Below are 17,236 nucleotides of genomic sequence, written 5' to 3' on the forward strand. Positions count from 1 at the left end.
TTCTCCACCGCCACCGACACCACGCCGTCGTGCTCGTCGGATTCAAGAGGAGCTACTACTTCCACCTGCCCGCTGGAACGGGAGGTGGACGTCGTCTTCATCAACAACCGAACGTGTGACCGAGTACGGAGGTGCTTGCCCGTTCGTGGCGCCGGAACCGATCGTGATCAAGATCTTCTACGCGCTTTTGCAAGCGGCAAGTGAACGTCTACCGCAGCAACAAGAGCCTCATCTTGTAGGCTTTGGAATCTCTTCAAGGGTGAGACTCGATACCCCTCGTTGCTACCGTCTTCTAGATTGCATCTTGGCTTGGATTGCGTGTTCGCGGTAGGAAATTTTTTGTTTTCTATGCTACGTTATCCTACAGTTATGCGTGGCAACCGTGGAGCCTTTTGCAGCTAGCATGAACTCTCGAGGAAGGGGAGGAGGTGGTGATGGTTTCAGTAGAGGGGGAGGGAGTTATGTTGATTGGCAGGCTCGCCCAAAAAGGAGTGACAAGAGCGCCATTGATTGATAAGGACTTGCTCGTTACCGCAATAAGCCCTATTAAAACGGGTGATACGGTTATGTATGATGCAGAGAAGCTGGCTAAGAGGAGATTCTTTGTGTAGAATCCAGGCGTTAACCAACTTTGCATGTCGGTGGATGGTTCCGCTTGATAAGAGGAGTGAGCTAGAGGGAATAAACACAAAGAAGATGTACAAGAAGGTTGACAGTACATCAGTCTTGGTAGACTCTGAATCGGCGGCATCCCTCGAGGATGTTCGTCGGGATCAATGAATTTGTGTAGCCTGAATTGTCACGGTATTGGAAACTCCGCGATAGTTTGAGAGGTTTGTATCCTTCAAAGGACTCATCATTTCCACATAATCTTTCTATGTGAGACAAGACAAAGGGGTGAGCGTGTTCGGCGTTTGCGGAGTCATTTGGGGCTCCGTGGTTTTGCTAGTGTGGACAGTAACGGTATGAGTGCTGGCCTATCACCGTTTTGGCATGAAAGTTACTACATAGACATCAAGGAAGTAAATGAGCGGTTCATTGATGCTTATATCAGGATGTCGCAGAGTGAGCCCCTGAATTATGCAACTTTCATTTATGGTGAGCCATGAGTTCAGCTCGGTTATCGCATGTGGGAACTCATGGCTCAACTTATCCAGCATGCACGGGTTAGCTGGTTAATCCATCAAAATGCTCCATCTTGTTTAGTGGGTCTTGTCCTCGACAGGTTAGAACACAATCCGGACTATTTTGCAACCGGAACAATAGGGTTTTGAGGCCAAGTACCTTGGCCTCCCTACACCTAAGGGAAGGATGCTTAGGGGTAAGTTTGATAATCTGCAGTCACGATTGAGTAAGACTACCATTCTCATTACATGATGACTTGACAAGGCTTGTGAGAGATTATTGTTGGGGAGCGAAGCAGGGAAAGAGGAGGAATCATTGAGTAAGCGGGAAAAAATTGGATCCGTCTAAATACCAAGGAGGTCTCGGTGTCCGCGATACGAGACTTTTTAACCAAGCCATCCTTTCTCTCCAAGCATGGTGGGTATTGGTGTTTCCAGATAGTCTCTGCGGACGTGTGGAAAGGCTTGATATACTACCCTAACGGCTTGGACGTTGTCGCCAACAAGGCAGGGATCGACCTCAAGAAGAAATGGGCCAAGATGAATCTTCTCGTTGCTATACGTTCTTCATCTTCTTACACCGCATGTTTCGATGTAATGTAGTGGTGTGCAAGGTTGTTGCCAAGTTTTTCATTTCTTCATGTTGTGCTTGGTGTAAGTAAACCTTAAATGCCCCTCCATTTGCTATTTTACCTTCATCGGTTGATGTTAACCATCATACTGGATCAATGTATATTGGTTTAGCCATTTGCATCTGCAAACCTAATTCATTTGGTACAAAGTAGAACAAGATTCATTAGGTAGGAGTTTTTATGATTTTTGTTTCAGCTGTGGAGTATCATGATCCCTTTTTTTTCCTTCCTAGAGGAGTTCTACCGTGGACATGAATTGGAGTAGCGATAGAAGGAAGCAGAAACTAGGCATAAGATCTATTTTCCTCTCCACCACTTTCGCTCTCCCCGACATCTCTCTCTGCTCCTCCAGATCTAGGCCATCAGGTCCCTCTTCTCCTCTTCTCCAGGGGCTGCCTGCGTGGAGATCAGGTGAGGGTCCCTTAGGCTAGGTCTAGGTTGGTCTAGGTCTAGGTTTTCCCCGTGGTGTTCGGCTTGTCGCCGGGGAGTTCATCGCCGGAGCTTTCGAGCACCATCTGTTTGTGGGTGGTGGTGTGGCTCCTTGCTGTGGTGCTCTAGTGGTTGGAGTTGACGACGATCGCGGGCAACATCTCTGTCTCCCCTCCAATAAGGCTTGGTTGCAGTTCATATTTGCAGGTTTTGTCAACTCCCCTTCGATGTGAAGCCACAATGGAGTTGGTGGCGTTGGAGGTGTTGTTTCTTGGCCCAATCTGCGACCTATGCTACGTGGTCTTGGTGTTGCAGGAGTTCCCAAGAGTTCCTTAACAGGGAACTCACGATAGCAAGAGTTGTCTTGCCCATGCTCTTCATGGCCTAAGGGCGACCCTCCTCTGCCGCTTGTTGTCTACGACCTCAAGGTGTGATGCCGCTGCGGAGGCCATCCGGCTGCTCCGACCTAGCGCATCCCCGGTGACGGTGATTCTGGCGAGGGAGTCAAGCAGAGCTCATCGTGGCGGTGGAGACCAGAAGGATTTGATTGCTTTTCCTCCTTATGTTTCAGGGTCCTTTTTGTGAACTTATATGTCCGAGTAGCATTTTTTTCTCTTGGAACTTTTTGTATTTTGTAACCTACCACCGGAAGAATGCATTTCCTATGTCTTTCTAGATCTTTCCTTGTTAAAATAAGAATTGAAGTAGCAAAAGAGGATTTACGGTTGCAATTTTTGTTGTTGAAGATGTTTTTGTATGTTAATATGATTGCTATGCTTGCACCAGATAAATAAGACTTTGACAACACTTGCCCAAAACTTTGCTTTCAACGATTTTTTTTTTTGAAAACTCAATATATCAAAATTAAGCAAGTAGGCTCGCCTCATTAAAAACCTTCCAGCCCCCTTCGGTACCCTGGAAGGAAAAGAATGCGTCAGAAAACCTACTGCTTTGGTCTAGATTTTACAATCAGTCATAAGACTGTGCTCTAAGAAGTCTGGCGGTTCTATATCCCAAGACCTATTCTCATCATGTATACACCCGAGCCGACATATTGACCTCACGTCTAACATGAGAAATAGTAAAAGTTTGAAAACCTAAACTATGCTCATAAATCTCCTCTAAAATAGGACCAATCAAAGATCGATTGTTTAGTTTGTCTTGCCAATGTTTGCACAACACTTGACAGTCCACTTCAAACTGCACCCTTTCGAAGCCTCTAGCAACAGCGTATAAAACTGCATCTCTCAGGGTCAGCGCTTCAATAGTAAGAGGATCCATAATCACCGTATAAGTTTTGCACATAGCACCTCTGAAAACAGAACCTGCACGTGCAACAATGCCAACTCCAGCCATACCTGACGAAGACTGAATGGCACCATCCGAGTTAATCTTTATAATACCACTCGGTGCCTCCTTCCACTTACAATCTGGTCTAGGACCCTTAAGAATTGATTAATCTTGAGGCATTTCCAAAGCTAGAAGAGTTTCCTTCACAAACTCTATTGTTTTAGAAGGTTCATAACTCTTTTCGCCATGAGTCACATTATTTCTGGATGTCCAAATCTGGTACATGACAGTGATGATCATCGCCTTCTCCTTCTCACTGAAGAAGCTCTCACACAGAATATCAGGCGCCCAGTTTTCAGGGGCTTTCAACGAAGTTGTATGGGGAAACTTTGCTTATCTTACTTTTTCTATGGATAGCTTCAGTTCGCAATCAATTACCATCATTTTAATTTAATAAAAGGCCTTCATTAAGAATACTCTTAAATCGATATCCTACATATGATGAACATTTACCATTTTGTCTTAAATTATAAAAAATCAGTTGCATTGCAACATGTAACTATAGTGGAGTAAAATTTGAGATCTCAATTTATCTACACATTTCAAGATATAATAAATGTGTACAAACTTTATGGTGAATAGTGAAGAGTGAGAAAATGTGAAGCTACTATTCTAGATAGAATTTCTCCGACTCCCTCCATTCTAAAAAAAATGTACTCCCTCTGGTTCATATTAATTGACTCTAATATGAATGTATCTAGACATATTTTAGTTCTAAATACATCCATATTAAATTCAATTAATATGAATCGGAGGGAGCAGTGGATTTGTTAATATACCTTCGAATTTAAATAATTTTTTTTTTTTGGAATGGATGGAAATATTCTTTCTCTCTCCATATTCTTTTTTGTCTTTTGGGCTGAAATTTTCACACAATACTTAGTAGATTATGTTTACTACAATCTGTCTACAAATTTTCTTTTTGAAAATTTCTGCTATTAACTAACTACTCTCTACAATCCGAAAAGAAAGGGTACTCAATTCCAGGTGAGCGAGTAAGAGAGAGAGTTGCACGTGGCTACACGCACAGACGCAGGGTCCACGTAGGAGCCAGCAGGTGCTTACACGCGGAGGAAAGCCACTGTCATGTCAGCTCTCCACTTCACTCCACTCCCCTTCTTCTCCGCGGCCCTGCTCCCCTACTAGCCACCATCCTCTGCGCCGGACGCATCCCCACCCCTCCCTCCGGAGCGGATCGACAGAGATCGCCGCCGCCATTGCCCTTCCCCTCCATCTCCACCCCCAACCCTTCTCCTGAATCCATATGGAGGCCCCACCCGCGCTGTCAGCCGCCGGCGGAGCCGAAACCCTCGCCGTCGCGGCGGCCGAAGAGAAGGCGGAGAAGCGCGCACGCAAGCGGAGCAGGTACCTCAGCAGCGACTATGACACCGCCATCCTCATCGACGACGACGACGCCGCGGACCATGAAGACGACATTGCTGCTTCCCCAAGAAAGGGGGGAAACGAGGATGCGGCGGCGCTGCTCCTCCGGCTCGAGAAGGCCAACGTCGCCACGGACGACCTGCTGGCCGTGCTCCTCCGATCTGGTGCCTCCCCCTGCGACTTCGTCTCCCCGGGTCCGGACGCCGGCGTGTTCACCCGCTTCTTCGCCCTCCACAGGGCCTCCGTGTTCGGCACCAACTGCGAGGTCGAGGATACCACCACCACAGATCATCATCACTCCAAGGTTTCTGCTCCTGCTGTCAACAGGCACGGGCTGCCGAACACATGCGGCGCCATGGCCGTGGCGGATGGGTCCGCGGGCAAGAAACAAGACGATGCCATTGCCATGGGACACGCACATGCTGCTCACCACACTGCACCAGCAAATGCAGCAGCACCAGCACCGAAAGAAGGCGGGCGCAAGAGGAAGAACAAGAATAAGGTAACATTCACATTGGATGGCGCCGCAGTTGCCGGTTCCTCTGCTCAAGCTCAACCCGCTACCAGCATTGCCGACGGCACCGATTTGGTTGCCAATAAGGCGAAGAAGAAGAAGGCTAGGAGGAGCTCTGTGCAAGGGCAGCATCCCGGTAAGCCGGTAGCGGTGCTCCTGGACTTCGTTCCGTGTGGCAACACTGATCCGCCTTCCAAGGAGGATCTCATTTCCACATTCCGCGGCTTCGGCTCCCTGGTTGAATCCGAGACCGACATCGGCACCCGCCATGCGCGTCTCGTGTTCCAGAGCAGCGCCGCGGCGGAGGCCGCCTACAGCTGTGCCCACACGCTCGGCAGGGTCACCGCGCGAAGGCTGCAATACCTCCGTCCGCCTCCGCCTGCACCGAAGATCCCGCTGACAGACGTGAAGAAGAACCTCGAGAAGATGATCTCGTCGCTCACCGGTGCTTCGGTGCTCGGCAGGGAGGGCGCGCTCGACCTCGCTGGACAAATGCTGCGCCTTATGGCCAAAGTCGATAAGACCCTGAGCCATGCCGGGCCAGGGCCTTCCACTGCAACAGCTCATGGCCATTGAGCTCAGCTCAGCTCTGCTTTTCTCTGCTATCTGCTGGATGGAGATGAACCCTTCATGGTTAGTAAGTTAGTGCTCCAGCTGGTCTTGTGTATGATTATGAACTACTATAGGGATGCTAGGTACTGGTACTGCTCGAACAATCGTAGGTAGCTGCCAATTTTCAGTATGTTGCAATGTTGATTCTACCCTCAGCAGCTATGATCTACGATTCAGATTCTAATCCCATCTGTAATATCAACCTATGGTACTTGTTGAGATGCTGGTCCTATTTAGTTAGTGATCCAGCTGGTCTTGTATGTAGGTAGCTGCTAATTTTCAGTATGTTTCAATGTAGATTCTACGGTTTAGAACCGAGTTTCTGATGTAATGTGTAATATCGTTTGTAATGTAATGTGTAATATCTACCTTGTTCCCTTTGCTGATCATCACTCTTGGCATGATGCATCCAATTTGTTACATTGGGTCTTGTATCTGTGGTTGAAAACCCTGAGACTCCAATCCTGGAATTCATTTGGGGAACAGCCTGGGACTCCATCTTCAACCTGATATAACAATAGCATGAAACAGAAAAACTTTGTGCATAATTGCAGACTGATGATAATCAGACAAGCATACCATGATGTTTGCTGAGACTACCTTGTAAATCCAACTGAGATTGGCATCTTGGTTGAGGCATGCACAACAGAACAAATGCCTAACAGAGTATGTTCAACAATATCAATTGCCCATGACAGGAATGTATGGCTGGCAAGCATATTAGGAAAAACCTGGATAACAAAAATGCAACAGCCTACCCCAAGAATCTTTTCCTGTTATTTTTTCAGTGTAGAGTAGTATTATACACAACCTAAATCACATAGCAAAGATTTAAGCATGACTGGTTTTGTTCCATCTTTAGCTATCACGGCAACCGAGATACCACATGCTACTTATGAGTTATGACAAACTGCTAGATGTACTTAGATGGCTTCTAGTGTTGCTTGGCCCGGCTGTTACTTAGATGGCTTCCACCTGTACTTCGATCTCTCCTCGTCCAGCATCACTTGCGGCACCGCCATTGACCGGCCTTGGCGGCAACAGAAGACGAGCTCTGGACACCATTCATCTGCATCTCACCAGCTGCCCCAGACGTGTCGCTCGACGGTTGCTTTGCAAGGGCTGACAGTTCACGTATGACGGCGGCCGCTTCTGGCATGGTGACGCCTGGAAGCTTAGGGTGAACCCAGCTCGCCTGGAGGCTCAGGAACGGGAAGGCTCCCCGCGTGGAAATTAGGAGCCTTCCCATTCTGGTGATAGGAAAGGATGCAGCTCTCATGGGCTTCGGAGTATGATCCGTCCTTGCTCAAGTGGGAGTTGGATCCGTAGCCCAGCTTCGGCTACGCCTACTGCTGCATCTCCCATGGCTGCTGTTTTTTAGCAATAGATAGATAGATTCTATGTCAGTCGCAAGTAAAAATAAGTACTCCTTTGTTGGAGCAAAAGAGAAGGTATGGAGCCGCACTTTACTCCCAGAAGGTCTATCCCCTCGCTGCACTGTCTGCTGAAAGCATAAATAAAATTAATTAGGATGGCAGCTCAGGCTCTCCTAGGGGGGCATTATCTCCAAGACAAGTTAGATGGCTGTATGGATGTATGCTAATAGTTAAATGTTTGAATGTACTAGAACTATATCTTACTATAAGTCCGACAATATTCAAGAAACAAGGTGTCAATATATGGACACTACATCTACATGTAAATGAGGACATACCCACACTAGCTTAGATGACAGTAGTTAGATTTTGTACAGAAAAATAAAGCTATGGTTTCCTCGCTGCCGCCAGCCGGAGAGCTAGTCAGGTGAATTCGATGCCGCCATTGCATCAGTGCGCGCGCCAGAGAGGGAGAGTGGGCTCACGACGCCGGTGAAGGGGGCGGCGGGGATCTGAGCTCTCGGCTCCCCCCGTGGTTGCTAGATGGAGGATCTCCGCGCGGGGTTTGCCATGACCGAGGCGGCGGCGCGACGGGCTTCCCCTTCGCAGGCGGGCTTGTCCGACGGCTTCCCCGGTGGGGGCTCGGGATCCGAGGCAGCGGCCTCTGGTGGTGTGGCGGCGCGGCCTCATCGGCAGGCGCGATGCGGGTCCTCCTCCTCGGCTGTGTGGACGGCGGGGAGGCGAAGGGTGCTGGCCGTGGTGCGGGGGCCGCGGCGTCGGTGCCCCGGACCAGATCGGAAGGATGGCGTCTCCCCCCCTTCGTTTTGGCGCGCCCCACCCTCCCGGCGTCGAGCTCCGACGGTTTTGGCTGGCGGATCTGGTGTCGGGCTGGGTGCTGGAGGTGGTGCGGATTCCGGGAGAAATCCCTAGCTGGCTGTGTCAGCCACGACGGTGGCGATGCCAGCAGGCGCCGTGTTCTTCCTGGAGCGCCACCTTGACCCCTCCCTTCCCCTTCCTGATACCCGGGAGAAATCCCAAATCCTTTGGATTGAGCGGCAGCGACGCCCCGTGCGCCGTCACCTTCCTGAAAGTGTCGCCTTGGGTCAGTTGGGGTTGTGGGTTGACACTGTTTTCTGGTGGTTGACGCCGTGGCTGTGGTATGGGCGGTGGTGGTGCTACTGAGCTCTAGGGTCTGAGCTCTAGGGTCTGGCTCCTGCAATCCCTTTGGATGCTCGCTGGTTCGTGCTCTGCACTCGCTCGGGTGCGAGGTTGCGGGACGACAGGAGCATGATGCTTCTCCCTCTTGGTCCAGCCGTTAATTTTCCCAAGCAAAGCTGATGATCCAATCCCATTTCCCCTTTCCCCATCGTGTTGGAGGGCTACCTTATGTTTGATGGTGTTTGTGTTAGTTGTAAGCTGTTCTTCAACATCTTTGTAACCTGGCCGTGTGGCTTTATTAATTTAAAGTTGGGCATTTTGTGTCTTATGTTTAAAAGTGGGCTCAACTACAACTGGCTCGAACTGTGTCGGTACGGGGGAGTTAGGGCTCCGACTGCGCCATTAACGGGCATCTCTCTACGACCGTCATCTACCGCCAAGTCAGCCTGACATCAGGACCAACACGTCAGTTTAGAGACGAATCAGTGCTTTATGTTACGTGTTAGCGCTGAAGTGGTGGTTTTTTTAAACCCTAATCGCAATTGTGGTGGTTTTTGTAATTTTCTCTATTTATACACAAGTCCAGCTTGCTCCATGAACCGACTTGCCACAAACCGAGGATGGCAGGTTCAGTCAATCCTGGAGCAACTCCAACTCAACTTGTTCTAGCTCTTGTCACAGCCTGCAAACTTGACAATCCCAACCTAGAGACAGCTGCAAACACACCGCAGCATGCCTATCTATTCGGTACTCAACCTATGTGCACTGTTCACTCATACACAGGACACAACTCATGTGACATGTTCACACATAGCAAGCACACAACCTATGTGTATTGTACACACTATAACCAGCAAACAATCTATCTGTGCAGTTCACACTATGATAAGATTATAGGCTAACAATTATCAAACGAAAAGAGAAGTGAAAAGAAGTGTCTGCTTCGTGCAATCGTGCTAAAATGAATCACCCATGTCTCCAGCAAATTAAAGTTCCGTCATGCAAAAAAAAGGGGGGAAATCTAACCTTCAAAAAAGAGGAGGAAAATTACTGAACCAAATGGTGTACCAACTGAATGAGCATGTCTTGCATTTTGCCGGCCGCATCCACGCATACCTCGAGAAGATGGTTAAAAATCTTAATGATGCCACCCCAGGTCTAGGATGTTCAAGAGAGGGAAAATAGGATGACCAATCATCTTGCTGAACTGACATTATGTAATGTAGACTTGTCAATGGTAGTTCAACCGCAGGCAGAATAAGGTCCTGACAGTCCAAGTACTAGATAGTTCAGTCCAGTTCAACGAGCCTTCAGTGAATGTCCAGCAGAGCAAATTACAACATAGTTAAAAATAGAAGCATTATCTATAAGATAATTGAAAAAGAATTATATTCTGTCATGCAAGTATCAAGTATCAAGTATGAAATCCAATTAGTGCATGCAATAGATCACATAACTCATTGCCAGGGTTAACGAAAGAGGTTCCGCAAGTTGCATTTACTCAGATGCATGCAACAGCACACAAGAGATAACGATTACAATCAGGAAAAACAAAACGTACACAGAGGGTAACAGGGACAGGGACAACACTCACAATGGAACAACATGCAAATTGGACACTATTTATGAGGAAAAAGATAAATGAGAAACCGACAACACAAGCAAAAAATCCACCCTCGGCGATAGTGATGCATGAGGCAATCAGCAAAGCAGGAGACAGAGATCACCACCGGTTTCGCTGAAGTAGGAGAGAGTTGAATTACAAGATGAAACAGACCGAGGCAATCCACCATGTAACAGGTTTGCTGGAGGGCACAGATCTTGGGCCTGCTATTTGAGGTAAACAAATGAAGCGGACTTTGAAATAAATGGAGCATTTGAAAGATTAAAAAAAAATAACAAAGTGCATATTACAAAAGGCTATATATCTCTGAGACTGCCAAGGAGGCCAACATGAGCTTTACCTTTCCGTTTATTTGTAGGTGGAAATCTAAATCACACTTCAACTAAATTCCTTCCAGCGGATATGCGCGATCTTTGGCCAACTTTCTCCATCAGGTGCTCGGCAGCTCTCCTTCAATAGCTCACAGCAATTCCGTACGCATATGTGCTCGAGGGAGGATGGCAAATCTGGTAAAGATGATATGTTGAGGCAGCTACGGATTTCGAGCTTCTTCAGACTGGAGAAGAACATAAGATTTGTTGGCAGGGAAATCATTTGACAATCACTGAATATCAGGATCTTGACAGATATGAAATTTGCGGATTCTTCAAATGAAACGTATGGTTCCTTGCATTCCATGAGAGAGAGAGATGCTGGAACTGTGAAACCTTCAGCCGAGAGCATGCTGTCGAGTATTACAGGACTGCTAACCGAGAGTGAGTACTGGACACTAAACTGTGAGATACACTGGGGGGTGAGTTTTGGAACATCTATCAAATATAGGTGGCGAAGTTGCAGGGAAGACAATCCTTCAAGCGTACATAAGTCTGGCAAGTGATGCAGTGAGAATGATTTAACAGAGGTGAGACTGCCAACAAATAAGCATGCGGTGCTTCTACATTTGCTTATGCGAATACTACCCATGTGTGGCCAGTCAGCACAGAGGAAGTCAGCTGCAAGAACGCAATTGTCTATACTAAGGCCCTCAAGGGATAACGGCAAACATTCTGCTCCATGTAACAACTCTAAAGAAGGGCATGAAGTCAATCCAACAGATGAAAGAGAGGTAGCAGCACATAAGCCCCCTAATGACCTGAGACACCAGCAAGATTGGATGGACAACTGCGAAAGTTCTGTCAAATGTTGGAGGACCTCTTCTGAAGGAAGTGTAGTTAATGTCATAATCTCAATCAAGCGCAAACGTCTCAGTGAAGGCAGGCTATCAAGGCAAATAGCTAAAGCTCCATCTGTAATACTGCATGAAGAAAGAGAAAGCTCACGAAGTCCTGATGGTAAAATCAGTGGCAGCGCAATGCTCATTCCATACACAAGTCTCATCCTCTGCTCGTGACAACATATCCATGCCTTGATGATATCCTCTTTTATCAATACTTTGCCTTTCTCTCTTTCTAGAGCACTTTCAAGGTTTGGAACATGTGACACATCAGCATGCATTAATATCATCAGTTGCTTTAGAAAGGAATATTGCGACGACAGTACACTGCTAATATCTGATCCAGAATCCACCTCCCAGATTAAACCAAGTTGTGATGCCAAAAGGTCTGTCGTCATGATTTTTTCTCTTTGATCATGATGTTCCAGTCCATCGTAGGAAATAAATGTAAGCAGTGGGCATTTGTCTACTGTTAATGTTTTAAGGCCTAGTGGAAGACAAGATAATGTCTTCAGGTTTGGAACATTCCTGAGGGTAAGTGAATAGCAGTTCACAAATAGCCCAGTATTATATGGCAGGCTTTGTAACGCACTGCAATTAACAAACCTTAAATATTTCAACTTCTCAAAATACGAACCATAAAATAACCAGCCCGGAAATATAGAAGATCTGTATCCGTCAATTACAAGGTCTTCAAGTTGAGGCGGTGGCATCAGGCCTTCTAGAATCTCCAAATGTAAACTATCTTCTACGTTCGGGTTATTCTTGCAACTCCAGACAAGTTCCAAGCTTCTAAGATGACTTTTCTGATGCAAATTCGACTCTAAGGCTTCATCCTTTCCAGTGACATTCTCGAGATTTGTGACACTTAAAGTGCCACGAAGCTCATTCATGTCCCTTAGCTGTTGCAACTCATATCCCTTTTTCTTTTGCACAGAAAATTTCTCAAATTGTTGAAGCAAAGTTAGCTTGCCAATGTTAGGAACTTGAGGCAGTAATGTTTTGCATGATGTGTCAATATAATCAACATGCCGTTCAAGATGTCGTAACTTCCTTAAATTGTAGAGTTTCTCGGGCATTCTATTAACTTTGTCATTTAACAGAAGTAACTGCAAGTGGTAAAGCGTACACAGTGATCTTGGCAATTCAGAAATAAGCGTTCTGATGATGTTCAAATACCGAAGGTGCTTCAACTCACCAACAGATTCTGGCAACTTACTACTGTTGTAAGATGACAAACCTAACACACGCAACTTCTTCAAATTCTGTAGTATCTGATTGAAAATGTCACCTACATCATCCATTAGGGGGTCTATGCAGATAATAGTACGTAAATGAACTAGCTTGCAGATACTTTGCTTATGTTGCATCATACTATCAACACAAACAGATAGATGTCGAACAGTGGATGGTATTTCTGTCACCTTATCATCTTCCAATCTGAAGTACTCTTCTTTAGATAGTGATTCTGCCAGATCATGAAGGAGATCATGCATACCAAACGGGGTAGGGCAGCCATAAAGTGGTTGAAGGAACGACACAGAGATCATCTCGCTGAAGCAATCCCACGAAACATCTTCCGCCCTCTTGCTTTGATTGCATGAATCAACAAGGCCCTCGGCCGTCCAAAGATGAACCAACTCACGAACGGTATACCTGTGACCTTTTGGAAACAAGCTGCAATATAGGAAGCATCTCTGCACACATGGATCTAATTTCTCATAACTCCACAACAGAGCTCTAATGGGCTCACTTAATTTATCGATCTTTATAGTTAGAGCATCCTCCCATGCGGTGATATATGTTTTTCCTTTCAACTGGGAACCCACAACTTTTGCTGCCAAAGGAGATTTTCCAAGCCTTTTAGCAATCTTCTCTGCAAAATCTTCCAACGTTTCACGCAACTGCCGATCTTTGATTTCTGGTCCAGAGAATGCATGGTGTTTGAAGAGTGCCAAGAACTGAGTATCTTCCATGCTCTCCAGAGGACACACTTCTTCACAGTAAAGAGCAACTGGAAATGTATTCCGTCGAGAAGTTACCAAAACTTTGCTTCCTATCTGTTGGGAAACTAGAGGAGCTAGCAGTTGGTCCCATTCCCTATCACTGCCAGGTTCAAACCAGACATCATCCAACACAAGCAGGAATTTCCCTGATTCTTGCAGTATGTGTAGGAGGATAGAGAGGGAGAGAGATATGCGGAATATGTTGGATGTTGTATTGAGCCTCTCGGGCGAGTATATATAGGGGTACAAGTCTTGGGAGCCAAGAAGGCTATCCTAGAGATAAGGCAGGAGATGATTACAAATCATATACTACCAAATACACATATACCAAATATATCTCTAACACTCCCCCACAGTCGTAGCGGTAGTGACGTGAACAATAGAAGCGTCGCGGACGGTCAGACTGGAGAGAAACCGAAGGTATGAACCAACGGGCTGACACTCCCCCGCAGTCGTAGCGGGAGCGTCGTGGACGATGTCGCGTCGCGGATGCTTGGACTGTAGAGGAAGCCGAGGTGCTCGTGCGAGGTGATAGCCCTTGTGCCGATGTCGAGGTAGCCGAGAGCGTGTGGGTGCTGCAACTTTGGTCGAGGGAGCCGCGCGAGGGATTTCCGTGGTCGATGTCGTGGCCGGGTGTCGATGTAGTCGTAGGCGAGGTGGTGTGCGAGGAGAGTGACGGAGACGCGCCGAGGCAGTCGTGGAGATGGTCGATGCCGAAGTCGATGCAGTCTGGGCCGTCGAGGACGAAGTGCAACCATGGTTTTGCCAGAACCAGGCGCACGTCGGGGACGAAGGCATACTCCGGTTTTGCCAGAACCGAGTAGCATAGAAGAACTCGGCGGTGACGCGTCGAAGCATTCGTAGAGGCGATGCCGATGAAGACGTCGTCGAAGCCGATGAAGACGAGGCGCCGGTCCGAACTTGCCAGGCCCGGGGACGCGTCGGGGACGAAGGCACGTACCGGTGTTGCCAGTACCGGGCGTGCGGGGGTAGGGAACATTACAAAGTGCGCGCCATGTCGGAGTAGACTAGTAGAGGAGGTCTCGACGACGGGTGTCGGAGTAGAAGAGCAGGTGGTGTAGTCGGGGAAGAGGCGAGTCTCGACGACGGGTGTCAGAGTAGAGAAGCATGTGACGTAGTCGGGGAAGAGGCGAGGACGCTGGCGGCAAAGTTGTAGTGTACGAAGACGTAGAAGGCGGCTAACCCAGCGGTGACCAGGGGTGGTCATGCTGGACGCCTAGACGGGCGTTGCGGTGATCGGCGAGCCCAACGCGACCTGAAGTGGTTGGCGAGCCCAGCGGTGACCTGAGGTGCAGGCGCGGCGGCGGTACACGAAGTAGGCGAGGAAGACCCGGCGGCGTGACGAAGACCATGCGCGGACGGAGGCGACCCGCGCCGAAGGGGCGGCGCTGTGGTGGCCTCGGACGTCGATGCGCGGGGAACGGCGAAGGTGACCGCGAGCGGCGACGCCACGGCCTGAGGGGCCGGCGTAGCTGCAGGGCGCGAGTCGGTGCAGCGGCGGGACGCCACCAGCGACGTACGTGCCTCAGAAGGCGCGTCGTTGGCTAGCAGCGGGGACCAAAGGCGGCGGCGCTGCGACCCGAAGGGGCGACGCAGAGGCAACCCGATGCTCAATCGGTGGTAGGCGCGTGCTCGGGGACGTGCTTGGCGTAGACGTGCGCGGGGTCGGTTGATCAGACCGACGGCGGCGCTACATGTGCCATGGCGTGGACGACGCGCAGATCGGAGTCGATGGCGGCGTTGTCGATGTAGTCCCGGGCGATGACGGCGAAGACGGACCAGCGATGGAGACCGCGCGGGCGAGACAGCCTGCGGCGTCGCACGTAGGGGCGCCCCGTGTGCGGTGCGTGCGGCTGTGCCGTGCGGTTGATGGCCGGTGCAGGTCGATGCCGTTGTCGGAGTAGAGGCGCAAGAGGACGACAGCGATGGGCGACTCAATCCGATCTATGATCGGTAAAACCAGAAAGAAAACGCCGGTCGAGCGATCGGCGGCGCAAAAAGAAAACCAATCTACAGATTGGAAAAAAAAAGGACTCGAGGGCAGCGGATCAACGGATCGGCGAACGAACCCTCATACGGATTGCGCGGCCCCCGGAGTAGATCATGGAGATAGATCTCCCCGGGGGCGGCGCGGCGCGGAAACCTTGCGGCGGCTAGGTCAAGGAGCGTGCCGCTCTGATACCATGTAGGAGGATAGAGAGGGAGAGAGATATGCGGAATATGTTGGATGTTGTATTGAGCCTCTCGGGCGAGTATATATAGGGGTACAAGTCTTGGGAGCCAAGAAGGCTATCCTAGAGATAAGGCAGGAGATGATTACAAATCATATACTACCAAATACACATATACCAAATATATCTCTAACAGTATGTCTGTCAACTTGCGCTGCAGAGTATCAAGGTTATCAATGCGTGGGCATTCTCCCTGAGAGGCAGACTCGATGATCTCCCGTGTATGACGTCGCACATCAAGTTTGCGCGAAATGCTTACCCACATTGTCACATCAAAATATTCTTTTACCCTCTTGTCATTGTAAACATACTGTGCCAAGGTGGACTTTCCCATGCCTCCAACTCCAACAATGGCCAAACCCGAGTACATAGCTGTACTAGACCCAGTAGCAGTTGTTTTCATAAGACTATCTATTACATGATCGCGATCCATGTCACGACCTATAACTTTAAGAGGAGGTAGTGACGTGGCCTCAGGAACAACAGCTGATGGTAAGGTGGGGCACTCTGCATTATTAGAACCAGCTGGTAAGCAGAGCAGTTCACGGAAATCCTTGGCTTTTGCCAGGGTAGCCTTCAGTTCATTCAGCTGGCGAAGTAGCTTTCTGTTCTTTGAGCTCAGATTGGACAGCCTGCTCGATGCAGCACGCAGAGGCTTCATAAGAGTGCCGCTGATTGAGGAGGCATTAGCCGGCAGGAAATCCTTCCCGTTGGCTTTGCGCTTGAGGAGGTTATACTCATGCTTTTCCAGTAAGTCTTCAGCCATGTAGAAGGCTTCTTTGAGTTCCTGGAGCCATTTGTCCAGCATGAGCCTGTGGTTCCCCCTGTCTGCTGCTTCAATCACCAGCTTGAACTGTGGCATGATAGTGGTCTCCAGTTCGTGGAGCTCACGGGCCATGTTCACTCCAAGGTATGTTGAAGCATTAGCAAGAAGCTTCTTCAAGACCGGTGATGCAGCCAATCTTAAGCTAGCTAACGCCACTAAAGCCATCAGAATGCAGGGTTGGGTAGCTAACTACGGGGAACAGGTACAAGAACCCTAAAGGTAGACTTTATTTCCTCTAAAGGTGTATCTAGGCTGAATGAGAGTTTGTTCCCAGTATGGTGAGATGAACAAGTACACAACGGAAAATCGGAGCAAAAACTGTACCGACAATTTCCCCTTATGTGTTTTGGGTTTGGAATGGTTTGAATATGTTAGAAGACGAGCACTGGCATTGTTTCTGGGCACAATGATAGATAAAGAACCTGTTGGTGTGGGAAGTGACGAGATAGATTAGTCAACTGTAACAGAGATAGATAAGAAAAATAAACCTACTAGACGATCTGTAGACAACGGCAAAAACAAATATCACTATTTTCGCTCTTTTTTTGAATTTTTCTTTGTGCAGAATGACCAGAATAAACAAGTTATACAAGAAATGAAACTTGAAAGTTCTTCTGGTGGTAGAAGCAACCAATAAATACAGAAAGGGACTGGAAAATCTATTGGAGTGGGAAAGCACGATTCACGAGATAAATTAGCTGGTTGTAACAACAAAGATAATAAACATAACCCTACGA

The 17,236-nt window shown here is 48.3% G+C and overlaps 1 protein-coding gene and 1 long non-coding RNA gene across 2 annotated transcripts; both read right to left on the bottom strand.

Annotated features, from left to right (window-relative positions):
• Positions 1-7,137: 7,137 nt before the first annotated feature.
• Positions 7,138-9,879, bottom strand: LOC124698051. Its single transcript, XR_007000869.1, has 3 exons — positions 9,605-9,879; positions 7,510-7,548; positions 7,138-7,414 (listed from the first exon to the last, which is right to left on the bottom strand). It is a non-coding gene; the product is annotated as an uncharacterized LOC124698051 (long non-coding RNA).
• Positions 9,880-10,580: 701 nt separating this feature from the next.
• Positions 10,581-16,586, bottom strand: LOC124695390 (putative disease resistance RPP13-like protein 1). Its single transcript, XM_047228243.1, has 2 exons — positions 15,813-16,586; positions 10,581-13,583 (listed from the first exon to the last, which is right to left on the bottom strand). Exons 1-2 carry the CDS (start codon positions 16,569-16,571, stop codon positions 10,581-10,583), a joined length of 3,762 nt encoding a protein of 1,253 aa, XP_047084199.1. The 5' UTR covers positions 16,572-16,586.
• Positions 16,587-17,236: the final 650 nt, after the last annotated feature.

Source organism: Lolium rigidum, chromosome 3, assembly GCF_022539505.1.
Source record: "Lolium rigidum isolate FL_2022 chromosome 3, APGP_CSIRO_Lrig_0.1, whole genome shotgun sequence".
In the NCBI taxonomy this organism is placed as follows: domain Eukaryota; kingdom Viridiplantae; phylum Streptophyta; class Magnoliopsida; order Poales; family Poaceae; genus Lolium; species Lolium rigidum.

What these genes read in the sequence shown, in the direction of transcription:
- LOC124695390 (XM_047228243.1), bottom strand. Translation starts at nt 16,571, where the DNA reads ATGGCCCGTGAGCTCCACGAACTGGAGACCACTATCATGCCACAGTTC. An exon ending in TGCAGCGCAAGTTGACAGAC is followed by an intron (nt 13,584 to 15,812) that starts ATACTGTTAGAG and finishes ATCCTCCTACAC; the next exon opens with ATACTGCAAGAATCAGGGAA.